The 27,179-nt window shown below is 31.9% G+C and overlaps 2 protein-coding genes across 3 annotated transcripts; one reads left to right on the top strand and one right to left on the bottom strand.

Annotated features, from left to right (window-relative positions):
* On the top strand, positions 1-15,638 carry LOC117794072 (phospholipase A2 hemilipin). Of its 2 annotated transcripts, none has more exons than XM_034634540.1 (6): positions 1-140; positions 11,124-11,539; positions 12,914-13,030; positions 13,094-13,425; positions 14,616-14,775; positions 15,326-15,638. In XM_034634540.1, the coding sequence occupies exons 2-6, from the start codon at positions 11,325-11,327 to the stop codon at positions 15,486-15,488; spliced, it is 987 nt and encodes a 328-aa protein (XP_034490431.1). In that variant the 5' UTR covers positions 1-140; positions 11,124-11,324; the 3' UTR covers positions 15,489-15,638. The 2 variants fall into 2 exon arrangements, with proteins under 2 accessions (XP_034490431.1, XP_034490440.1); XM_034634549.1 differs by having other exon boundaries at positions 3-144.
* Positions 15,582-27,035, bottom strand: LOC117794091. The gene is made up of 4 exons (XM_034634572.1): positions 26,210-27,035; positions 25,183-25,329; positions 16,473-16,542; positions 15,582-16,340 (listed from the first exon to the last, which is right to left on the bottom strand). The coding sequence occupies exons 1-4, from the start codon at positions 26,255-26,257 to the stop codon at positions 16,123-16,125; spliced, it is 483 nt and encodes a 160-aa protein (XP_034490463.1). The 5' UTR covers positions 26,258-27,035; the 3' UTR covers positions 15,582-16,122.
* Positions 27,036-27,179: the final 144 nt, after the last annotated feature.

The raw sequence follows: 27,179 nt of genomic DNA, 5'->3' as shown, positions 1-27,179 counted from the left end.
TGCGAGCTTTCGTGAAACGCGCATGCGGGAAAAGCTTTTCAACTTCTTCTTGTTGTTCGTTCGTTTTTCGTATTTTTCGGTTTCGTTGTGTTTTTTTCGAGTGCTTTTTTGAAAAGTGAAACTGACCGACAAAGTTGCTGGTTGGTAAATCTAATGGCAAATATTTAATTATAATTGCGACTAGTTCTAAAAAGAAACGACTTTAAATAACGTGTGTTGTTGTTTCTCTGTTTAAGTTGTTTTAGTTGTTCAAGTTGTTGTTGTTTGCTAATTCATGGAGGCCAGTTAAATAAATGCTGTGTTTAAAACCAATCTTAAGTGGTGCAAATTGCAAGGTCTGAACTGCAGATACAAATTGGAGTTACAGATACTTTTGTGTTGATTACATGCGGATCTCAGCTACACCGAAAAAATTAAATCGTGCTGAAATTCAAGTTTAAAATTTTATAATTATAATTTATAATTATTTAATTAAGACAATATGCAAATAAAGCTAAAAAGTGAATAAGCATAAAATATTTAAATCATATCGATTCAAATATCAGCTTAAATTAGGGTTTCAGTTATGTTTGTATTTTGATTTTCGGTCAAAATCTTTGTTTAACGCTTTCGTAACGGTTATGTTTCGGTTTCAAAATACCAGAATGATTTCAGTTCACAAAAAATAAAGAAATAAGTGGTAGAAATGTTATAAAAACGTTAATATATATACAAAAATTATATGATTTTAAAAAGGAACTGTTTAAAAAAATCAATATTCAAATTTAAAATCAATATTAGTTTGAAAACGAGAGTAACCTCTTTACAACATAATATAATTTATTGCTTGACTGAAACGAAACTAACTGTTATATATAAATTGGTTTCTAAACGGTTATTTCGGATTTTCGGTATAATAAAAAAGTCTTGTTCCAGTTAGGGTTATCAATTTCAATCGGTTAATACCGGTTAAGGGTCACGATTTCGATTACAGTTTTAATCCCTGTTTTGAACTAACTAAAAAAAATCTTTCACCACACCGAAAATTATTAAATTGCTAAGAAAAATCGTGATTATGGAAATCCGGGATTGGAGGGATGTAATGCCGAACTTTTTTTTCCTGTGTAGAAATGTGGTAGGGAGTGTGGTAAGAAGAAGGGGTTTTCCCCCCTTCAACTGAACTCAACGCGGCCGAGTTTCACCCAAAACGCTTGTGAAACTGGCACACATATCACAACAACAGCAACAACAACAACAACAACAGCGAAAAAGGAAAGACAATCGACTGGGAATGGTTGTGGGAATGCCACAAGCTGCAGTTGTCAACAACAACATCATTATGTTTGTTTCATCATTATATTTATCTTGATCCGCACAAGCAGTTAACTTGTTTACACACGCTCACCTCTTCAATCTTCAACTTCATCATCATCATCATCATCATCGTGATCACCATCAACTGCATCATCATCATTCTCAATTTCCCAATTTCGAATTCCCATTCCCATAATTAGCGACATTGTGCGAAGTTGGGTCAACACGATTCGTTAAGTACCCTACCTCAACATTCCCTAATGATTACAGGAGCTTTTAATAACGGTTATTATTATAATTTTTTAATCAAAAAAATGATTTACTCATTATAACTTTGAGAGAGCGAGATTTATACCAATATTTTTGCTTAATGATTTTCAAAGCTTATGATTTTTTTTATGATTAATTTTTAAATCTACTTTACACCTCTACCAATAATATATTTTTTAGATCAAAAATTTAAACTCTTAAAAAATCGATTATACCTTGAGTTTTTTTTTTTTGAGAAAACAGTTTGTAATTTTGACTTTTTTATAGGACAAAAATAAAAAAGTTATTACTTGGACCTACTTTATTTTTAACTAAGCTTCTTTTTTATTGTTTTATTCAAACAATATATATTTAAACAAAAATAAAATTTAGCACTCTAGCTTAGGCTTAAAAATCTATTAAAATTAACATATCTGGTCTTAAATTTTTATTGTATCTCTCTCCTATAAAAGATAAATTTAATTAAATTTTGTAATATTTCAGAGTTGTGGGTCAAAAAGGCTGAGAGCCACTGCATATTTATTCTTAGTCAGTAGACCAAGACGAACCTCTATAATTAATTTACGAGCTAAGAAATATTATCATTATTTTGTAGTTTTAATAATTAAACTTTTAATGATTAAAGGTCAAGTTTAAAAATCTTTAAATGCTAAAATAAATCAGCTTTATTAATTTGATATCAAGCTAATGATTTACGCTTATGTAACTAGTCAAAGTAACGAGTTCGAGTTCAAGTTGAAGCGATTAATTACTCGTTTCCTGCCAAAGTTCTAACAGATTCCTCTTGAACTCCAAATGCAGTGACTTGGCAAATGAGTAATTACTGCTTGCTAAATGGTTAACTAAATATTTAGTCAAGTGAGTGGTATCTTTGCTGTTTCATTAACGAGTAACGAATGGTCGGTCGCTTCTCCGGTGCACTTCAAAAACACTTGTACCCAATTGGCTTGGCAAATCAAGGTTTCGGGAGCGACGAGTGTAAGTGAAGATTATAAAACCAGAGCATCGTATTCTATGTGAGTATTGTTAGTTTGAAGTTCCAGTTGATAGAGTATCAAAACTACTCGTTTAAATAAATGATGCTGTTGGTTATAACAACGAGAAGTAATAGCGAGTGCCAAAAATGAGCAAAACAAATATACACTTCTCAATTATTGTTTAAAGCTGTAATATATGAGTGGTAGTAACAAGTGTTAATAACGAATGCTAGTAACGAGTGATAAAAACGATGTATTTGACTTTAGTTGAAAATCATACATTGCGAGTGCTAGTAACGAGTATTAGTAACGAAATTTAGCAATAAACGAGTGCTATTACCGACTTTGACAAAAGAGTACTAGCTAATTACACTCACTCCCTTAGTTATACAGTTTTAACAATATTTATAAGCGTGTGTTAATAGCGAATGCCAATAGCGGGTGATATTAACGAGTTTTAGCATATATAGTTTTAATACATTAGCTATATTTGAAAATCATACATTGCGTATGCTCGTAACGAGTGTAAGTAACGAGTATATGAAACTAATTTTAGCAACAAACGAGTGGGAATACCGACAGGTACAAAATAGTACTAGTTTTTAAATAGTACTTGTTTAAAAAGTCCTAAGTAACGAGTCTTAATAGCGAGTGCTATTAACGAGTACTACAGAAAAGGCTCATTCGCTTAGCGATGTTCTTTCGAAAGTTATAATTTATGTGAACTAGTAGCAAGTGAGATATGGAACGAGTAAACACCTGTTATTCACTACGATGTCAGCGAGTGCAGTCGGGCTTTTAGTGCTACCAATAGGTTAATATCTTCTTACATCAGAGCGTGCACATGTTTCGTTTTTTTCACAGACATGCATGATTTGCATTACAATTGCTAATGATTTTGACACGCAGTAGCAACAACAATAACAACGAGTAGACTGACGAGTAGAGAATTTGTAGAGTTTAAAGACAGTGGCAGAGTCAGTGATCAGTCTACAGGAGAAGAGCGTCTACAAATAGAAAGAAGCGACGCATCAGAGCACGATAAATATCGGAACATCATTATTAACATCTCAGCATGATGATGCTGATGATGATGATGATGAACAACTGAATGGCATCTCTCGTCGAATCATTTTAATCGGTATTTCGTGCCGTCTGGCGTGTGTGTTACAAATCAAAAACTAGAGCAAATTAGCCAAGATTAAAGCCCACAATTAAGCGTGTGCGCCCAATGTGAAAGTTAAAGAAAAAAAAAAACAAAACAAAACAAAAAAACAGCGAACCTGCAAACCAGTTAAAAGTTGTTGGTTGTTGGTTGTTTCGTTAAGCGCATCTGCAGCCACTGGACAACAACAACAACAACAACAACAACTACAGTCAACACTTTTACTGCAACCACTTTGGTCCGAAATTCAACCACTTTTTGTTTAGCGGGTCAACAACGGCATCAAGTTAAAAACGAATTCAAACGAAACGAATTTCGCCCACGGCCGAGATCTTTTTTTTTTTTTTTTTTATATGTATTTTTAAACGTAGCTCACAAAAAGCTCATGCTTCACTGACCTATGCCAAGACAATACTTTTTGCTTGTTTATTTATTTATTTTTTTTTTTTTTTTTTGTAGTTGTCTTTTATTGGTGTTTCGTGCTTATGCAAAGCTTTGCACTTTTGAACTCATCAGGCGAGACCAAAATTCCCACTGTACAACAATAATAATAAGAGCCAAGTTCAACTTAGTCAAGTTTCGTTTTCGTTTTCTCCACCAAAAATCCAAAAAAAAAAAAAAAAAAAAAAAAAACTTCCCGCTAATTTGGTTTTTGCTTCACATCTTATAGAATTTTAGTAAGTCTTGAAGAGTCTTGGAGAGTTTTGAAAAATCTTCAAATGTGCTGCAAAGTTTTAAAAGTCTTCGATAGATCGATAGATAGAGTTTAAGCTTTATTTAAAAGTCTTTACAATATAGAACGGTCTTACATGAAAAATCTAAGAGTTCTTGAAAACTCTTGAATCTTTGGAATCTTATGGATATTTTTTTTTTTTTTTTTTTTTGATAGGGGTAATAAATGAATAATAAATCTTATAGAGCCTTCAATCTTTTGGATAGTCTCTGAAATATTGAACTTCCAAAAAAAAAAAAATTTTTACGAGGTAAAAGTCTAGTGACTTTAGTCTTTTCATGCCCCAAAATGTTTGTTATCCCATTTTGTGACACACGATGTTAAATTTAGTACTCAAATGAGTAAAAATAATATTTTTTTGGCGTCCGCAGTAATATAAGAGATTTAAAAAGTATAAGAAGTAGTTTTCAAAGCCTTGAACAGTTTAAAAATATATATTGAAAGGTTTTTTGTAAATGTTGGAAGTATCTTGAGTTTTCTTATGTGTAAACAAACTTGGATAGTGTTGAAAGAATTATATAGTTTTAAAAATTTTCGAAATCTAGAAATTCTAATCTATTCAGTCTATTTTAACGTAATTTGAATTCCGTTTTCGGCCAGGTTTTCTTTTCCTTTTTATTTTTATACATATGTTTTTTATTTATTTTGAAAGCGGGTTTTGGGGCACTCTTTTGTATCTAATGCCATTAACTGGCGTTGTTCTCGCTGTTGTTTCGGGCTAGACGGAAGTCAAAATCGACTCATACATAGATCGTATAATCGGAGAATCAGGAAACACAGCGAAAAAGTCACTCAACTATGAACTGTTATTGTTGTTGCTTTAATGTGGGTTAAAATGAGATTATGTATTGTTAATTATGATGTCGAGATCATGTTCAACTGATCTCAACGTTCAACCAAATCCAAAAAAAAAAACTGGTCAGTTGGGTCGCATCTGTTGTCGCGTGCATCCGGTTAATCGGTCAGAAAGTCGTACCAAGTCGCAAAAAAAAAAATAAAAATAAAAAGATGGTGAGTTAGGGTTTTATTCTACAAGTAGTTCAACAATTTCTCCACTCTTACTCTTAACGAGGTCTAAGATATTCAGAAAAAAAGATAAAAGCTTCTTATAAATGGGGAAAGAGGTTAGTGTTGAGGTTAAGATGATTTATGGAATCTCTTTATTTATCTTAACTTGATCAAAAGTTTTAGTTTATGCAGTTTGAAAGAAAATGCTAAAAAATCTAAGATTAGAGTTTGTTTTGTTGGGATATTTCAGTGAAAAAGTTACAAATAAACATCTTAAGATCTGTTTAATTTATTTGAAGGGGAAAACTTAAAAATATTAGTTAGGATTTGTTATAGTTATATCAGGGAATAAGATCAGTACCGGAACTAACTTTTTCAATTTTATTACCGAAACCGGAACCGTAACCGAAATAATTCATAAAATAAATGTTTCCTCCAGCTATACATACGTTTCGTTTTAACGCAAAGGGTCCCCCCTTTGAAATTTTGAAAATTGAAAATTTTAAATCTCAAGTTTTCACTTTTAATCAACTCCTTATATCGTATTTAGTATAAAACAACACTTTAAACTTGATTTTGAGACCTTTCATTTCTTGCAAAAAATCATGTTAAATTTGCCAAAAATTTTGACTTGTAAAGTACCTAGGTCAAAGTTCGGACCAAATTCAAACATTCATAACTCTGTCAAAACTGAACCGATTTTCAAACGGAAAGTCATTTTCATTATGGTTTGGCCTCTTAATTTATTCGGCATTTAAATTTAATAAATTTTGTAAAAAAAATTATTTCCCTCAAAATCTTGGGTTTGATGCTAAGGGTCCCCCCTTTGAAATTTCGAAAATTTAAAATTTTAAATCTCAAGTTTTCACTTTTAATCAACTCCTTATATCGAAAATAGTATAAAACAACACCTTAAACTTGATTCTGATACCTTTCATTTTTTTGTAAAAAATCATGAAAAATTTAATAAAAATTTTGACTTGTAAAGTGACTAGCTCCGAAGTCTGACCAACTTCAAACTGTCATAACTTGATCAAAACTGAACCGAATTTCAAGTGGAATGTCATTTTGATCATGATTTATCCTTCAAATTCGTTTTGCATTCAAATTTTATTAAATTCTTAAAAAAAAAAATTTTCCTCTAGATTCTACTAGACATTGATTTCGATGCTAAGGCTCCCCCCTTTGAAATTTTGAAAATTTTAAATTTTCAATCTCAATTTTTCACTTTTAGTCAACTCCTTATATCGTATTTAGTATAAAACAACACTTTAAACTTGATTATGAGACCTTTCATTTTCTTGTAAAAAATCATGTGAAATTGGACAAAAATTTTGACTGCAAAGTTTCTAAATTAATGTTTGAACCAACTTCAAACAACTTGATCAAAACTTGACTGACTTTTGAGCGGAATTTCATTTTGATAATAATTTGGTATTTGAATTCATTCTGCATTTGTATTTTATTTTTTATTTTTATTTTTTATTTCTTTTAAAATAAATTTTAGTCCTAGATCTTGGTTTTGATTTCTTCCTCTCTTAATTTTACTCCCCAGCTGCATATTTTTTTTATATAGATAAATAAGCCTTAACAAATGTAAAATTAATTTTATTAATATATTTTTTTATAATAGACAATTAAATTGTTTACAAACTGAGAAAAATCTACAAACATTTTACAGTGGCAGTAGGATATATATTTAAGCTTTACTAAAGAGCCGTTAAGTGCAACCTTAACCTGCAAGTTAAGCAAAAAATGTAAAAAAAAAACTGTCATTCAATTAGCCAGTTAAGCAGTTGGACAGTTGGCCATTTAGTGTCTTGGCCAAGTTGGGTTTTCAGGTGTCAAGTGTTAAATAACAGGGCTTGTTTAACGACTCTTTGAGTGTGCGTGTGTGTGTGCGTGTGTGTGTGCGTGTGTGTGCGTGTGTGTGTGCTTTGGAGGTGTGGGCGATGCTGTTGTCAAGGTGTTGGACAACGTTTGACATTGCCACATACCACAAAATGTCGCATGCCTCAGCGCAGATTTGTCATCTTTCGTGTTTGTTCACAGTTTAAATTGAAATCGCACGAAATTGCCGAAAAAGAAAAACACAAAACACCCAACGATAACAATAACAATGCATTGTACTTTCACTATGAGTTGCCTCCCTCCACTGCCCTTTCCCCTCCTGGAGACACACTCCCACGTGCCCCTTTGTGCCCGCTTTTGACTTGACCATGTTTTGTTTTGTTCGCTTGCGTAAACTTTCGTATTTAGGGCCTTGGCTAAAAAAGCAAGCCAAAAAAAAAATGTAATAAAAATCATAAAAAATAGTAAACAAAACAATAGTTAATAAATAAATACATATACGAGTATAGAAACTCAAAAACATATGCATACAGTGGCTCACAGCTTATTAGACCCACTGCATTTTTAGCTATATTTTGTTTTATCGGCGACTGCAGTCATTATAAACCTTATAAAATTATAATGATTATTTTTATTTATTGTTAATACAAATTTTTTATTGATTAATTTGCAGTAAATTGTAATAATTATTTTGAGTTACACTATATTCTTCATCTCAAAAATTTATCTTTATTTGTGAACAAAAAAAAAAGATTAAACTCATAAAATTATAATTATTCATTGATTTTTAATTTGCTTGCTTAAAAATACCCATAGTTATTTTTAATCAAAAATAAATTAAACTCATAAAATTATAATTATTTATTGAGTTTTATTTTGCTTGCTTAAAAATACCAATAATTATTTTTAATTAAAAAAATCAAGTTGTTATTTTATTAAAATTATAATTTGAGCTTTATTTTAACATAATAATCATGACTTTTGAGTATTAAATTAAACTGAAGAAATAAGCATTATCTTATGAGTGTTATTTTTTGCTTTTCTGAGTTTTCAAGCATAACTCAAAATTAATAATTATTTTGTGTGCAAATTAAATAAATTGATCACTTTGTGAATCTTGGCGAAAATGATAGATAAGCCTTAAAGTACTGGTATATTTTAAGCTTTTTTTTAAATTAAAAAAAATAATAAAATAAAAACAGTAGCTGATTTTTATTGCTTAAATAATATATTAATTTTTTTATAAAACAAATAAATGAAAAATAGAAACATTAAATAATAAATTTGCATTTAAATTTGAATTTGTATGATCTGCTAATTTTAACATAAATTAATTTGAAACTTAGAGAATTTATGTAAGAGTAGTGGGTCAAATAAGCTGAGAGACACTGTATCTTATATTGTTAGTTGTATGTGTTATACGCATAATAATCAACTTTATTTTTCGGTGGCAAACATCATAATGATTAGCATGTTTCGTGCTTGTGGACAGTTCATTTTTTATTTTCTTCCTCTTTTCTACCAAATTTCCCCCTCTTTCCGCTCTTTTTGTCCGCCGTTGCGTAGTGTGAACGATTTATTAACTTGATTTGAAAACTGTTTCATATGAAACAAGCTACAAATGCAAAAAAAAGGGCTAGTCATTGGTGAAGAGGGAAAGAAAAGAGGCGGAGAAAGTGGGAAGTGAAGCTTCAAAATGCGTAATCAATTCACAATTCGAAAAAAATTCAGCAAATGTAAATAGATGCCTCTTTTTTTCATGATCAGACAAATGTAGCCCCTGAGGTGGAAAGAAATTTATGCAAGCAACAATTGAAAATTCTTCAATTTAAATCTATTTTCCATTTTTATAATATAAATTAAAAATATAATTTATGCCACGATTTTATAACAGAAACTAAATAATATAAATTGCTATGATTTTGCAATAAACCTTTAATAATAAAAATAATAATTAAATTTTAATCTATTTTCAATTTAAATATTATAAATTAAAAATAAAATTTTTGCTACGATTTTATAACACAAACTAAATAATAAAAATTGCTATAATTTAGCAATAAACCTTTAATAATAAAAATAATAATTAAATTTAAATCTGTTTTCAATTTAAATAATATAAATTAAAAATACAATTAATGCTACGATTTTATAACACACACTAAATAATATTAATTGCTATGATTTTGCAATTAACCTTTAATAATAAAAATAATAATTAAATTTAAATCTATTTTCAATTTAAATATTATAAATTAAAAATAAAATGTATGCTTCCATTTTATAACACAAACTAAATAATATAAATTGCTATGATTTTGCAATAAACCCTTGAATAAATAATAATAAATAATAATAAAATTTGTACAATTTGTAATTGTATTTTCAATATTTATTTGATAAATTGCTCATAAAAATTACGATTTTACTGTATGAAATATTTCATTTTATACATTTTTTTTTTTAATTTATAAAATAATTTTTTTGTAATTTTAAAATTTATTTACTTATCGTTATACTCCTTGTTATATTAATCAGAACTACAGAATAATAGATAGTTCTAGAGACATCTGCGCCTTATCAAAAAATTTCCCATCAAAACTTTTAGGGCAACGCAAATGTTTTGAATATGAAATTTTTCTGCGACAATAAATTCCCATTAAATTAAACGATATTCGATAAAAAAAAAAAATTGTCATTAAATTGCTGCTTACTTAGTATTGGGATCTAAAGGAACTCGTATTGCGTATACGCCAAGTGTGCGCGAACTGTTATGCAAAGTCGCTAACAAGGAAGGCAAAGGAGCAGGAAGGTGGAAAATAAAAAGTGGGGGGCAATTTGAAGGGACAGGCTGTACAATCAACGCCACGTCGCGTTTTTTAGAGCACGTGAACCGAACAAAGGGAGGGAGAAAATGGAGTGAGAGCAGTTGGGAAAAAAGTCCGAGTGGGTGTAAAGAGGGTGGCGGTGAGGGAAATTACTGATTGGGGTCTATTGCCTGTGTTGTCAACTCTTTAATGCTTAAACAAGCTATATTAACATTAAAAAATAGCTATAAAAAGCTAGGAAATCTTTAAGAAAGTCAGATAAAAAGCTTATATAGTTTTTAGCTGGATTTTATGCACTGCATTTATGGAAAACAGCCCAAAGGAAGCAAATCTGACCCTAAAAAGCATATATATTATAGATCAGTATTAAAAAGCGAGTCGATTTAAACCTGTCTGTCTGTCAGTCCGTTTATATGAACACCTCAAAGAGTCTAAAAGCTGAAAATTCAAGAATCATTCCTATATCAATTCCTATTCCTATTTTATAAAATAAAAAAAAAAATTTAAGATCTATCAGAAAATAAATAAATAAATATTTTACAACTATACACAATAGTAAGCTATTAATATTAATTTGAAATTTTTGCAGTAGTTTTGTTTAACGTAAAACATAGCTATAATTCCCGCCAGCCGCTAATTTAAAACTTTTGCCGCAATTAGCATTGCAAAAAAACTCCAGATCTGGCGGAAAAAAGCCAAGTTAATAGCACTGTCTATAGCTCGAGGTTCGGCAAAGCTTGTGAATATGGTCAGCTGTGTGAGGACGTGCCTTCTCCGTGACTTGAAACTGAAAATGAATAAAATATATATTTCGAATTTTTTTTTTAGGGGGCAAGACCCCGAGGCACGTAGCAACACTTGAGTTTCAGCAGCAACAACAATAGCAACAACAGCGACAACAATAACAATAACAATAATAACGAGTAACGAATGCGAATACGAATACAAATACGAATACGACTAACGAGTCAACTAATATGATTTCGATTTTGTGGCAGGTATTTTTCGAAACGGAATTTAAGTCGCAGTCAACACGTTGCACGACACAACACGTTGCAAGGAGTGTCGTGTGTGCTTGTGTCCATCAGTAATGCCTGCTGTGGCATATACGATCAGTCGAGGATCTCAACGAGTCACAGCTTCAACGAGTAACGAGTAGCGAGTAACGAGTTGCAAGTTTTGCACTGCAATATTGCAAAATGCATTCGAATTTTGGTCTCAAATGGCGACGGCTGCAATTGTTGGCCACGTTGTTGTTTTGCGCACTTTTGGGGTATCTCAGTTCCACGGTGGCGTTGGCCAAGCCCACGTTATCCTTCAGTCTGCCACATGGATTACAGGGATTCCCCTCGTTTCAATCCTTCACACAGCAGATCATCGAACAGCGCAGTCTGCGTCAAATGAAAACCTACAGGTGAGTTTTGTTTAGGATGCGCTAAAAGGAGTTATTTTTTCTATTATTATACATTTAAATTTTAACTCTTATTTTTTGATTCAATACATTTTGTATGAAGTTATAATTGATTTTTAATTTTTATTTAAAAAAAAATCATAATATAACTATTCTCTACAATTGTTCTCATAAAAATCAAAACAAATAATATTTTTAAATATACCCTCGAGAGTTAAAATTTAAAATTGTAATTAAATATCAGGGATCGCAAAAAGAAATTATTTTTATTATAAAAATTTACTGAACTCTTCTTTTTCGATAAAAAAAAAATTACGTAATAATAATAAAATTTAAATTTTTATTTAAATGTTATAATAAAACCAACCGAAAATTTACCAAAAAGGTATGGAGTTTTGGTAGATTTTCGGCTGGTTCCGGAATATAACTCTTATTTCCAATTGTAAATGTCAGAAATCGCAAGAAATAACTTGTCTTTATATAATATATAAAACTATTTGTCCTGACTGACTGTCTGATCATTGTGCGGACCAAACGGTAAAACCAAGGAGGTTAAAATTTTGACAAAACATAGCTAAGACATTTTTATTGTAGAAAAGCATGTTTTTCTTAAATTTATATAATAAAAATTCAAAATACTCTAAGAATATAAAATGAACTGTGAACTTCTTTTGAAACACATTCACGATGTGTGTGGCTTAATATTTTTCATATAGTACAACCTTAAATGACACATAAAACCATAGAAAAATTTCAAATATAGCTTTTAATTTTAATGTATATTACAAATATTGAAAAATAATGTTAAAATTTGATTTTTATAACAAAATTGGACAAATAATTTATGATTTCTGATTGTTCTAATAAAAATCTAAAAATAATTTCCATTTTTCATTTTCAAAATAAAAAATAATTTTTCTTGCGATCCCTGATAAATAACTTTTAAGCCAAGTGGTGTATTTTCAAAATCTGGCTGTATTCCTTTGTCCTTAAAATACACATGTAATCATAATAAAACTAGAAAAATAAATTTTTTTTAAATTGAAAAGCTATTTGAATTTTTAGTTTTTATTATAAGAACTATATTTAAAAGAGATCTTATTTGTGTTGTCTGGTTTTGCTTGATCAGTAATCAGCTGACGTTCAAAAGGAAAAAAAAAATATAAATTCCGATTGGACAGTTGACACTTGGATAGTTTCACTGACAGTCCCGTCCAGTCCCGTCCGTCCGTCAGTCAGTCAGTGCGTCCATTGTCATGGACGTCACGTAGTCGCCATAATCGCAGACCTGGCCATGTGCCCATATGCGTTCCACTATTAATTCCTACCTCATCTCTCGTTACTCTCCTCTCTCTCTCTCTCTCTCGTTCGTTGTAGTGGAAATCGCGTCAGCAACGATTCGCTCATTATGATATACTATCACGATCAGACCATTGCTGTCACCGAGCTGGGACCCCAGAAATTGCTTATTGGCTGCGAACTAATTGAAATTTAGTAAGTATTCCCACAACATCTATATTCAACGTTAATTTCCTCATTCTTTACTCGTTGAAATAGCAACGAGAAGGAGGGTAAAATGCTGCTCAAAGGCCTTGCTCAGTACAATCGACCGCTGGAGATCAAGTTCGAGGATATGCTCAAGCTCATGGATCAGTGTGAGCATGTGGATAAGCTCAGTTATGCGGCCAAGCACAGGTCTCGTTACAGCAACGACGAGGGCTCCGAGCGTAGCAGCGGCACTGGCAATCACAACAGCAACGAGTCGGGCTCTAATGGAGCTGGCAATGGCAGTGAAGCCTCCACATCGAATCAGGATGGCGTTGCTCTCAAACTCGCTGCAAATATCTTTCCGCGCAGTCCCTTCTCGCTGCTCAGCGGCATTATACCCGGTAAGTTGCAAGCAGGAATATTAAACAACGAGAAGTTACTCGTTACTTGATTGACTCTACTTACTCAAACAAAAACTAGCTGACTTCTTTAATCTCATGTTTGTTTATTCGTTAATTTGTTTACTCGCCGATTTTTCAACTCTCTAGCTTTCTCACTAGTTCGTATTTGTACTCGCTGGCTTGCACATTCGCTGTATTGTCAACTCAATTAGTTTTTCAACTCGTTTGATTGTGAACTTGCTGGTTTATCTACTCGCTGGTTCACAAACTCGTCCGTTTTTCAACTCGCTAGTTTACAAACTCCTTCGTTTATTTACTCGCTCATTTGTCAATTTGCTGAGTTTTTAGCTTGTTTGCGACTAATGGTCAAGAGGGAAAGTACGGAAAAAAAGGAAAGTAAGGGAATAATTTTGATGCTGCATTAAATTAGAGGCCTAATAATGATAAAAATTGACATTCCGCAAGAAAATTGGTTGATTTTTGACAGTTTTATAAAAAGTCTCAAGGAAAAAGTACGGAAAAAATAGACGGTATTCGAAAATATGTCCAAAATGAACATTGATTAAAAAAATCTTTAATTTTGAATTTTGATGCAGAATCAAAATAGAGATGATGAATAAATTGCCATTCCGCTTGAAAATCGGTTAAGATTTGAAAAAGTAATGACAGATTGAGGTTTGTGAAGAAACGTCAGAGGGAAAGTATGGAAAAAATGGATAGTGATCGAATGTATGAAAAAAATTGACAGTAAGATGAAAAAATTAAATTTTCCAATTTTGATGCAGAAACAAGTAAGAGGCCAAATAATGATAAAATAGACAATCCGCAAGGAAATCGGTTGATTTTTGACAAAGTTATGACAGTTTGCAGTTTAAAATAAAGCGTCGAGGAAAAAAATTAAAAGAAATCGAAATATGGACAGTGATGGAAAAAAATTGACTTAACCAAATTCAATGCAAAGTCCAAATTAGAGTCTAAATAATGATAAAATTTACATTCCGCGTGAAAATCGGTTAAGATTTGACAAAGTTATGATAGTTTGAAGTTTTTGTAAAGTGTCAAGGGCATAATAATGGACTCTGATGAGCAAAAAATGAAATTTTATATTTTTTTATAATTTCCTCTCAAGTTACCTAGTCTGTTAACTCGTTAGTTATTTACTCGCTCTTTTCACTCGTTACTCGTTACAGGCACGAAGTGGTGTGGCACTGGCGACATTGCCGAAACGTACAGCGATCTGGGCAGCGAGATGCCGATGGATCGTTGTTGTCGGCAGCACGATCTTTGTCCGATCAAGATACGCGCCTATCAAAACAAATACGAGCTGATGAACGACTCGCTGTACACAAAGTAAGTAACGAGTTAATCGCAGATACTCTTAACCAAGGCTGCAAACCTGCAAAATATTGTTAAAGGTTCGGTTCAGCGGTTCGAACCATAGAGTAAGACATCGGTTCGGTTTGCGAATTGGTTTATATACCCCCTGAACCCAAGGTTTGGGTTCGAACCTTGATTCAATTTCATGCAAAAAAAATTTTTATTTTTATAAATTTTTCTCTACATTTTGAACTAATTAAATTTTTTTTTTAAAGAAATCAAATTTTGATGATAATTTTAAATTTATTTGAAGATTTAGATATGACTTAATTTGATCCGAAGTCTCAAATATTTGCGTAATATTAGAAAACCATAAATTTTTTGTAATAATTTATTTTTTCGAACCGAACCTTTTATTTTAGAAAGCGGTTCGGTTTAGGTTCGGGTTCGCAAAGTAAATAATTTGAAGGGTTCGGTTCATGATCCGGTTCAGGCTGCCTAAAAAGCCGAACCGAACCGGTTTGCAGCCTTGCTCTTAACATAATAATAATAATAATAATAATAACGAATCTTACCTTTTCAGATCACACTGCATCTGTGACGATATGTTGTTCTCGTGCCTGAAGATGACTAACACCTCGGCATCGCAGTTGATGGGCTCCATTTATTTTAATCTGGTGCAAGTGCCCTGTTTGGATGGACGCAGCAATAAGTTCAAGTTCCGTGCGGCCAAGGAGGGTTTCTAGTTCTAAAAGGGGGCGTGTCATTCGATAAGGTTGCGCCCTTTATTTTTTATATAATTTAGAGGAGGGACATTGTACATAGTTGCACAGGCGTTATTTCAATTATTTATTTGAACTACTTAGAAATGCGACACAACGGATATACAGATAAAAGATACAAGATACACAGATACACTGACAAGACAGAGCACATATAAATGGAACGCCCTTTTTTTTATTATTATTATTATTATAAAATATGCTTGCATGATGTTAGGTTTACATAGATATTTAGTAGTAGGCGTTATGTTCTTATATATTTTGTTATAAATACATATAAATATATATATATATATATATAATAATATAAATTGTCAACGTTCTTGGTTGTCTTTATTTATTTATAGCTCAAAACAATAACTACAATTTTTCGTTACGCTTAGTTTATACTATTATTTTATAACAAACAAAAAAAAAAAAAACGACACAAAAAAAAATATATAGATTTTTCTTTGTTTTCAGTTTGTTAACTATTAATTTTAGGGTCTTTCTAACGTGTTCTTTTTTTGGGTTTGTTATTTTTAGTTAGTTTTTTGTGTGTGTTTTAGGTACTTGGAAGGGTATTACAAGTCGCCGTTTTGCCATGCTGTGAGTTTCCCTAGAAAATGCTGGCCACATTTGGTCCTGGCTGCGAATTTGTCGGTGTCGGTTGTGTGGGACGATCAATGTCCTGATAACTGCGCTGTTGCTGTGTGCTGGGGAATACGGAACCACCCTGCAAACTCCCACCACGGGCATTGAATTCACGGTAGAGCAATGCCACGCTCACCGGACGTAATATCAGATTGATAATGCTAAATGCCACCGCCCAGCCATCTATAAAATTAAATGAAATAGAAAAGCATAAATAATATATTAATCAGTGTTATCGACTATCGATTATCGATTAATCGATTAATTAGCAAGCCAATTCGTGATGAAATCGCTAGGGAAATGATCGGTACTTACTCATGCCATGCCAACCATTAACTATGCAGACTATATCAAAGAATATGCTACAACCATTGATCACAAGCGCCTGTAATAAGAAATACAATGATAATGCATGAACAATTTTAATGGCAATGCTAATGATTCAACTAATGCTAATGCTAATTTCACTAGCTTTTGCTTAAATCAGTTTTTGGATGGAATTCAAGTTGGTAAGCGTAACTGAAACCATAACTGAAACAATGGCAATTTATTATTTATAGCAATCAAGACTGCAAATTGGTTCTGAACCGAACCTCGTAGAACCGGTTCAGTTCGGGTCTTTAAGCAGACTGAACCGGATCATGTACCGAACCCTTGAAATTATTTACTTTGCGAACCCGAACCTAAACCGAACTGCTTTCTAAAATAAAAGGTTCGGTTCGAGAAAAAAAATAAATACATAAATTTTATGGTTTTCGAAAATTACGCAATTATTTGAGACTTCGAATTAAAATAAGACATATTTAAATCTTTAAATAAATTGAAATCATCATCAAAATATTATTTATTTTAAAATAAAAATTTTTTTAGCACAAAATGTAGAGAAACATTTTTAACAATTCAAATATTTTTTGCATGAAATTAAACCAAGGGTTCGAACCCAAACATTGGGTTCAGGGGGTATATAAACCAATTCACGAACCGAACCGATGTCTTGCTCTATGGCTCGAACCGCCGAACCGAACCTTTAACAAAATTTTGGAGGTTTGCAGCCTTGATAGCAATAGCGAAAAACAAAAGTTATTCAAACCAAAATAAACGTTTAATAAACGCTTCCTGTATAACGGTTAGTTTCGAATTAACCGACCAGTAACCGATTCATGTATAACGGTTAGTTTCGGTTCAATCAAGCATTGAAATTAATTATGCTTTTAAGGTGTAATCAACGTTTTTTAAACTAATTTTGATTTTAAATGTTTACAACCATTTTTTTTTTCTTAAATATAAATATACCAGTATTTCAAAATTGGAACATATTAAAAACCGCTAACCGATAACCGAAAATCTAAACACTAGCATACTGGAAATCCTAACCGAATCGGTTTTATACCCTGGTTCTTTATTTTCTTGGTTTCTTTATTTCTTAAGCTTGTCCAGTCAAATCAATTGCATCAACCTTGAACGCTTAAACTTTAACAAAGTCCTACACGCACACACACACACACACACACGCACACACACACACACACACACACACACACACACACACACACACACACACACACACACTTCATTAGCTGGACACACCTTTAACTGAGGTGTGTTTTGAGTTTCTAAAAGCTTCAGTTTGTCCTTCCAATTGAATACTAGATAGGAATGCTTAAGAAAATAATTTTTCAGTTTGCAAACTCTCTAAAATAATCTCAATAAATTACTTAAGAAATTGCTGATGTATTGCTAGTTTCAATTAAAAATATTCTTTTGGTTTTTAATCAATTTGAAATACATTTTCGAGCTGATTTTAAATTTAATTTTACTCGCTTTAGAGAAGTTATATAAATCGATAGTTATATTTATCGATATATTTAAAACATTTTGGTATATATGAGAAGAAGAATTATTTCTAGAAAATCTCAATTATACTTTATTTAGAATTTTATATATAGCAGTTTTAATCCATTTTTTTCACCTAGCTCTAAGATATTAGTTCGACTTGACATATTATATATTTTAAGGAGTCGGATATGCCCCTCTGCTGTCTCAACTTTTTTAATACACTTTAATAACCATTTTGACCATACGAAACCAAGTATATAAAAATCACATTAAATTATTCATAGCTTTATGTAGCCTACTTTTAGGTGCGCCATAAAACTGAAACCTCATAGCCTCAACCTCAAACGGTTGAGGAAAGTTCTATATTTATAAATATTGTACAACCATTTGAAAATATAATACTTAAATGAATTCTTAGAAGAATAAGGCAGAGAATTAAATGCTATAAAATGCATAGGTTTTCGAGAAAAGTTTGCAAACATTTCCACGAAATCGAGTATACAATTTGGTTGGGGATTAAAGAGAGGTGGTTACGAAGGTAGTGAGAACAAGCATAAGCAAGTATACTCGACTGTGAGATACTCGGTAGATACTCAACTGCTTTTAAATTTATTATTCGACTACGGTAAAGTTTGTAGAACAAATCGAAACTATAATACTATTAATATAGTATAAGCAATAGGTAGTAGCTTTGAATGGGCTCTTGTTAAGCATTTATTTTTATACCCTGAGCCCATTGAAAATTCGCAAAAAAAGGGTATAATGTGTTTGACAGAATGTGTGTAACAGGCAGTGAGGTGCGTGGGTCAACAGTCTAGTGAATTGAGCCATGTCCGTCTGTCTGTCCGTCTGTCCGTCCGTCTGTCCGTCTGTCCGTCCGTCCGTCTGTTTGAACGCGTCAATCTCAGAAACCATAAAAGCTAGAGACTTCAAACTTGGTATGTAGGTTCCTGGACTCCATAGGCAGATCAAGTTTGTTTTTATTTTTGGATCGGACCACTATATCAATAGCTGCCACAGGAACGTTACATCGAAAATTAAGTTTTAGTATGAAAAATTTTTTTATTTGTTGAGATATAAGAACCAAACTGATAAAATATGAATCTGTGCTAATATTAAACATCCTAAACAAATTTGGTTAAGATCGGTCCACTATATCATACAGCTGCAATAGAGACGCTTAATCAAAAATTAAGTCCTAGTAAGAAAAAGTTTTTGTTTTTTGAGATATCTTAACCTATTGCTTCAAAATGAAGTACATAGCTCTAGCTATAATAGGCTCTAAGATCTGGGTATTTATGAGGACAGACAGAAGGACCCGGCTAAATCATGTTGGCTGTTGATTAAGAATATATTGATGTTACAATCAGGAAATCAAATTCAAAGAAATATTGTTTCCGATTTCGTTTTCAAACTCAAAAAAAAAACTATTTTGTTAAATGTTTCGTTTTCGGGATTATTGTTTCAGTTCCGATATTATTTGTACTCTAAGACAGTTACCCACTTTTTTATAGATATGATCTTTCCATTTTTTTTTTAAATAGTCACCTAAGTCGATATATATTCATATGCTCAGATATACTTTTCAATTCAGGTTACATTGCCATAAATTTATAATTCGTGTTCCCTTTTGGGTACTGGACTTTTGGGTCATCGTTTGACTTTTGCATAGTTGAGTTGATTAAAAGGCGTTGCTAATGACGAAGCACAAAACAGAAAAAGAAACCAGGAGTTTATGTAGGGTCAGGTATAGGGGTAGCTGCAGGGGTAGGGGTGGCAATGGGGGTAAGAAGTTAGAGGTAAGGGTAACGTCGGGATGGAAGTTTGCCTTTCAATGTGACTGACCGTTAAAAAGCCAAGCAAATGAAACTGTATTTCATTTTTGATTGTTGATACACGTATTGTGTTAATTTATGTACAGTGGCTCTCAGCTAAGTTGACCCACTACTCTTATATATTACACTCTTTTTTATATATACCCTGAACTCAAACTTTATTTATTTATTTTTTTAGTTGTTAATACAAATTTTATAATAATATAATTTATATTCTTATTTTATAATTGTATTTAAACTTTAATTATATTATTATTATTTATTTTATAAAAACCAGGCACAGTAAATAATAATTATTTTGTTTTTTTTTTTTTTAAATAAAAAAATCATTCACTTCTGGTAACTGTAAATTAATGTGAAATGTACCAAAATTTTTCTTTAAGGGTAATGCTATGCAATTTCACCATGATCTTAAGACTTATGATTTTTATTATTTTACTCATGAATTAATCATTATTTATGAGCAGTAAAAATAAAACTCACCCAATAATGATTATTTCTTGAGTTTTATTTTTTTTTTTAAACCAAATATAATTATGAATAAGTTGGCTGGTCAAAATAACACCTTGAATTTTATTTTTGATTCAAAAAAATAAAACTCAAGAAATAATCAGTATTTGATGAGTTTTATTTTTTTTGTTTAAAAATAATAATAATAATGATTATTCCTGAGTTATATTTTTGTAATCAAAAGTAATCATAAGTAAAATAATAAAACTCATAGAATAATGATTATTTCTAGAGTTTAATATTAAAACTTATAAAGATTGCAGTCCTTGATAAAAACAAATTTTTATTTATTTTTCATTAATTTTTTTTACATAAATTAAGTATCTGCATTTAAGCAATAAAAACCAAACATAGTTTTAAGCTTAGTGGGTCAAATAAGCTGTGAGCCACTGTACATATAATACATATATGGTAAGGGTCAGTTGAGCTCTGTTTAGGGTTCTAGACGGGATTGCGTGTCTAGCCAAGGATTACGACTGCAGTGTGGGGTATTTTGGGTAATGTCAAAGTTCAAATTGGGGTCTCCACTTCATATAAGGCACGCCATAAACGCCTCAAGCTGTTAACTCTTCCAGTTATAGACGCATAACGATATGCATCTAACGGCACCACAAACACACACACACACACACACACACATACACATTTAAACATATACCTTATATACGCGCTATTAACCATCTTATTTGTGGCTAACCAAATCCGTCTAAACATTAACATGCCTCCACGTGTTTACGTTTTCTTTTCTTTTGGGCCAAAATAAATTAAACATGTTTGCAAACCGGTTGACCAAAAAAAAAAACCACTGACCAACCACTAAAAACATATATATAGATGAATATAATATTTATATATAGAACATACTTAATATCAGGGACAGTAAATAATGATTTTGTTTTATTAATAGGAAAAATCATTCACTTCTAGTAACTGTAAAAAAACGTTAAATATACCAAAATTTTTGGGTAATCTATACAATTTCACCATGATTTTAAGATTTATAATTTTTATTATTTTACTCATAAAATAAACATTATTTTTGAGCAAAAAAATAAAACTTAAGAAACAATCATTATTTTTGAGCAAAAAAATATATCTCATAGCATAATGACTATTTCTTGAGTTTCTCAAGGTGTTATTTTGATTTTTTATAAGGAATATATGGACAAAACATATATACATTCTTAGTCAGTGAACCATTTTAAAATTTTAAAAAAAAATTTTAAAAATTTTTTAAAAATTATATTTCTTATTGTATAATATTTTCATATTAATTTTTATAAAGTCAAAATAACTCGTTAAGTTTTATTTTAGATTAAAAAAAAATAAAACAAGAAATTATCATTATTCTATGAGTTTTATATATCATACTCAATTTACTGTGCCTCACAGCTTATTTGACCCGCCACATTTCAAGATATGTTTTCTTTTTATAACTTAATTCAAATAGAATATATTCAAAAATATAAAAGTCAATATATTTAAATATTAATTTTAATTTCCTTCCACATTAATAGATAAATTCATTTAAAATTTGTAATATTTAAGAGTATTGGGTCAAATAAACTGGAAGTCACTGTATTTAACCAAATCTGTTTAGCTGCTGACCTTATCGGGAATGGAATATATATTATATATTGTGACTTTACTTTGCTTAGTTCATCATGGTCCCACATTTGGTAACCACATTCGCACATTTTACTGCAACCACAGTTTATAAATTGTCTCAAGTTCATTTTTATGATCGCATTTTTGTGGTATTTCTTTTATTAGAGAATTGTTTTTAAATTTGTAGCAGTTCCAGGAAATGGTTGCTTAAGAATTTCATTTACCATTATAAATAAAATAAAATAAATTCTCAGACTGTACTTTTTACTCACATATAGCCAGGGAATAACACCGTAATCGGTATCGAAACCGATAACCGAAACTAACCGTTTCTTTTTTAGTACCGAAACTAAAACCGTAGCTGAAATTAATTTTCTTACAAGAACCGAAAACCGAAACGCTTGTACCGCTACCTTTGTGTTAAAGTGGCTAAGTCAAAGAACTGACAAACTTCCAACTGTCATAACTTGATCAAATCGGACCCGATTTTCAAGTGGAATGTCATTATGATCATAGTTTGGCCTCTTAATTCAATCTGCATTCAAATTTTGTTCATTTGAAAAATTTAATTATTTTTGACCAAGACTCGTTTTCGATGGTAAGGGTCCCCCCTTTGAAATTTCGAAAATACAAAATTTTAAATCTCAAGTTTTCACTTTTAATCAACTCCTTATATCGTCATTAGTATAAAACAACACTTTAAACTTGATTCTGAGACTTTTCATTTTTTTGTAAAAATTCATGGAAAATTGAACAAATATTTTGACTTGTAAAGTTGCTAGATCCAAAGACTGACCAACTTCAAACTGTCATAACATTGCCGAAACCCAACCGATTTTCAAGTGGAATGTCATTATGATCATGGCTTGGCATCTTAATTCATTCTGCATTCAAATTTTGTTAATTTAAAAAATTTAATTATTTTTGACCAAAACTCAATTTCGATGGTAAGGGTCCCCCCTTTGAAATTTCGAAAATTCAAAATTTTAAATCTCAAGTTATCACTTTAAATCAACGCCTTACATCGTAATTAGTATAAAGCAACACTTTAAACTTGATTCTGAGATCTTTCATTTTCTTGTAAAAAATCATGTCAAAATTAAGAAATATTTTGACTTGTAAAGTTGCTAGATCAGAGGGTTGAGCAACTTCGAACTGTCATAACTTGAACAAAACTGACCCGATTTTCAAGCGGAATGTCATTTTGATCATGGTTTGGCCTCTAAGTTTATTCTGCAATCAAATTTTGTTAAATTCGTTCAAAAAATTTTATTCCTTTAGATCTAGATATTTACTTCGATGTCATAATTATTATAAACCGACCTTAACATCTTAACATGTTTCTAAATTATTTTGTTTTACCGTCAATATACTATATACTGTTCTACCTATATGGTTTAAAAACTATATTTATTTATATTTTCTAAATTCTTCTTCTGAAAGTCGAAAGATTTCTGCATTTTACTTAACCTTAATTTTCTCAATTGTTTTGCTAGTTATTCCAGATTTGTTTAAGCCTATATAATAGTTATTTAATAAATATTCCTTGCTTTTTAAAGCATCCATTCATTTAGTCCTAAAAGTATGCTGCACTTTTCTTAATTAATTGAGATGTGAAAAGTGTAGATTTTTAATAGAACGTATAACTTTAGTTTAAATCTAAAAATAGCACTTAAACAATCGCTTTATGGGAATAGTTATAATCTGAAAATCACTCTACATAAAGGAAAGTAAATTTTAGAACATTTATAATGAAATTTGTTTCCATTTAAAATCTACCTCTTTGACGAATCTTTAAAGATAAATACAAATTGTATTCAAAAGTAAAACCTTTGTCTTGTGTGGCAAATACAATCTTATCTTTAGTAGGACCCATGAAAAGATACGTTTATATCTTAAATAAATAAACGTGAATATTTAACTAAAAGTGGGACAACGTGGATTATAAGTGTGGATCAACGTTTAGCTCTCACTCTCACTCTCTCTCTCGAGAGAGAGAGAGAGACAGAAGGAGAGAGGGGGAGGGTACTGGAGGACCCCCCTGAGATCACTGGCGTTGAGGAAGCAATGAGCACAATAATTATTTATAGGATTGCCAGAGGTATTAAACAAACAAACGAAAAACGAGACAAATATACAAAAAAAAAATAGTCAACTCGGCGTATATATGTTAATTTCATTCTCGCTGATTTCGATAGAACCGGTTCTGGCATAGATATAATACAGTGTGTATATATATATATACAAAAATATATACATATATATATTAAATGCTAGCGGCATCAACAATGAAATTAATTTAACGCTGATGAATCGTCAAATTGTTTTAGAAACAAAAGCCAGCGAGAGAGGGGAAGCAGAGAAAGCTCTTATCAGTCAGCGGCTTTGCATGCAACTGATAAGCCATATGTGCATGTGTTTGAATGAGTCAGCTTCGAACTAAAAATGGAAAGTATATTTAAATTCCAATACAAACAGTTTTCTACGTTTTTACACATTTTTTTCGCCCCATTTTTAAGTAATGTTTATTTGTTGCTTTTAGAATGCTCAAGAATATTGCATTTTTAACAGGGACTACAAATAGTAGTTATGAATTTAAAACAATTGACAACGTAAAAATGTTTATAAAAAAATTGCATAGTAAATATTATTTTAGATTTGTATTATACAAAATTAAAAATAATAAATAATTTCAATTTTTATTATAAAAAATTAAAATAATTATTAATTTCAATTTTTATTATAAAAATCAAAAATACAAATTATTTGTATTTCTATTTTCTAATTTCTATTATAAAAATTGTTATTTGTTTATTTATAGTTTCGTAACAGTTCCGGGTTTTTCCTGTGTTTTGGTTTTAAAATTCCGGCATGAGTTTGGTTCAAAACAAAAAAAAATTGGTTGTAAAGTGTTAAAAAAAATATAATTTCACTAAAAAATCTATTTGATAAGATCAATATTCAAATTTACAATCAAAATTAGTTCGAAAAAAATTGTTTGAACCGAAGCAAACCAATATACATGAAACGGTTACTTAACGGTTATTTTGACTTCAATAATTTTGGTTTTTCGGTTTCGATAAAATATAAAACTTTTTGTATCGGTTAGGGTTTTAAGTTACGTTTACCAATAGTAATCGGTTAGTACCAGTTAGAGAAAACAGTTCGGATTGCGGTTGATGCACCGGTAAAAACACCGGTAGAAACATGTATCGAAAAATGGATGGATGACTTACCGTTTGAACCGCCTCAATGGATTCCTTGGCGTGTATGGTCCAGAACATGGCTATGATAAAGAGGAAGTTGTAGAACTCGTAGGCTCCATGTCCCCAGCTGCCTAGCATAGCATTCGATATGAATATGAAATGCACAAAGGCAACGACCTGCGACAGAGAGAGAGAGAGAGAGAGAGAGAGAGAGAGAGAGAGAGAGGGGGCGTAGTGTTATAGAGTTTCGTCAAGTTAAGCTTTGTCTATTGAGTAAGCGGCTCAAATGAAGCCCCACAGCGACAGCGACGCCGGCAGCAGCGGCTGCAGCAGCGACAACTACAACAACAACAACGTTAACCGCTTGCATGTCTTACTGAAGTTGCTAATTGGTTACCCCACCTACCACCCCACCCCCCACTCCGCACTCCCCTTCCTCAACAAAGTCACACATATCGAATAACTTTTGCGGTTTGACGCTGCGTCGCAGCAGCAGCGACGCAACGCCGATCGCAGCGTCGTTATGTGCTAATGATGAAAAAAAAAAGCGGGCGGCATTGCATTAAGCAACACTTGAGACTTGGGCGCGGCTGAGCTTGAGCAGCGCTGGAGCAGCGCTTGAGCTGAGCTGCAGCTGCGCTGCATTATCTAACACTTGATAGCATGGGCGTAAGCAGCTTTGTTCGAAAGGGGGAGGAGCGAAGCATTCTCCTTTTCATACCACAAAACTGTAGAGATTTTTTAAGAATTGATTTTTAAAATAAAAAAGAAAAGAATTTTAATCGGTATGAGGCATATTTATAAGCAGTAGTGATTTGTGTTAATGTTATCGCTAAAAATATATATTATTATTATATATATGTATGTGTACTTCCATAAGTAATAGAGGGGGCAATACCCCCTCTGCCTACGCCACTGCTCGATACGGGCAGCCCAATAAGTGAGTGAGCTTACAAGGAGTCAAAATTGTAGTTGTTGTTGTAGTTGCAGTTGTTGCTGTTGTTTTCCCCTGTTCCCCGCGTCCCCTTTTCACTTTACTCATTTGCATCATAGTTACCTTAACGCGCACAAATGGCGAACCCATCAGTTCATTTAAATCGGTCATTTTGCTTGTTGTTGTTGCTGTTGAATTTAACCCAAATTTATACAAAATAAAATGCAAATTCAAATGCAGTTGCAGTTGCGCCGCCTACACGCAGTCCAAAATAAAAGAGAGATAGAGAGAGTGGGAGAGAGCGCTTAAAGAGAGCAACAATAACACTGCCGCTCTGTCACCGTTGACTTCGCTGCCCGCTCGCTGCCTGTTTTGGTTTTCGACAGCTGTTTCGTTATTTTAGTGCAAATATTTTGAATTGTTCTACTTTAAAACTTTGCTGTCTGTTTGTTTTTTCACTGTAGATTTTGTTGTTTTTAAAATCTATTTTGACTTGTAATTCACTTTCAATTGGTTGAACGCACTTTGTCACAGGCAAAACAACAACAAAACACGCACACTTTCACACAGAGAGATTGGCACAGACGCACACAGAATCCGCAATGCAATTGGCAACGCGCACTTGTTGGTCTTCGATGGGCAAGCGAGATAGCGATGATACTGATGTCTCTCTTTTTACTTCTATATATTTTTTAATAACAATTACAATTAGTTAGCGACAGTGCAGTAAAAATCACACCAGCAGTTTTCTGGGGCGTAAACAACAACAACAATAAAAAAAAAGACAACACTAGCAAGTGCAAAAACAAATTTTTAAATTTATGTATATAAAAAAAAGTGATTGACGGAGCTACGCGAACAGCGCACGAACGATTTCAATTTCAATTTGAATCTGAAGCTGACTGTAAACTGTGCATGGGGCAGCGCCAATCGACCAAAAAAACTGCGACACTAACAGACCCCCAGCGACGTCGGCATCGGCGTCAGCGTCGCGGTGGCGTAACCTGTCGCAGTGTTGCACAGCGCGATGGCGTTGTTGATACTGTTGCCAACTTAGCTATTTTATAGCTATTTTCAAAATTCGACTGCTAGA

The sequence above is a fragment of the Drosophila innubila genome, chromosome X (genome assembly GCF_004354385.1).
Source record: "Drosophila innubila isolate TH190305 chromosome X, UK_Dinn_1.0, whole genome shotgun sequence".
NCBI classification, from domain to species: domain Eukaryota; kingdom Metazoa; phylum Arthropoda; class Insecta; order Diptera; family Drosophilidae; genus Drosophila; species Drosophila innubila.
This window is presented reverse-complemented; position numbering and strand designations above follow the sequence as displayed.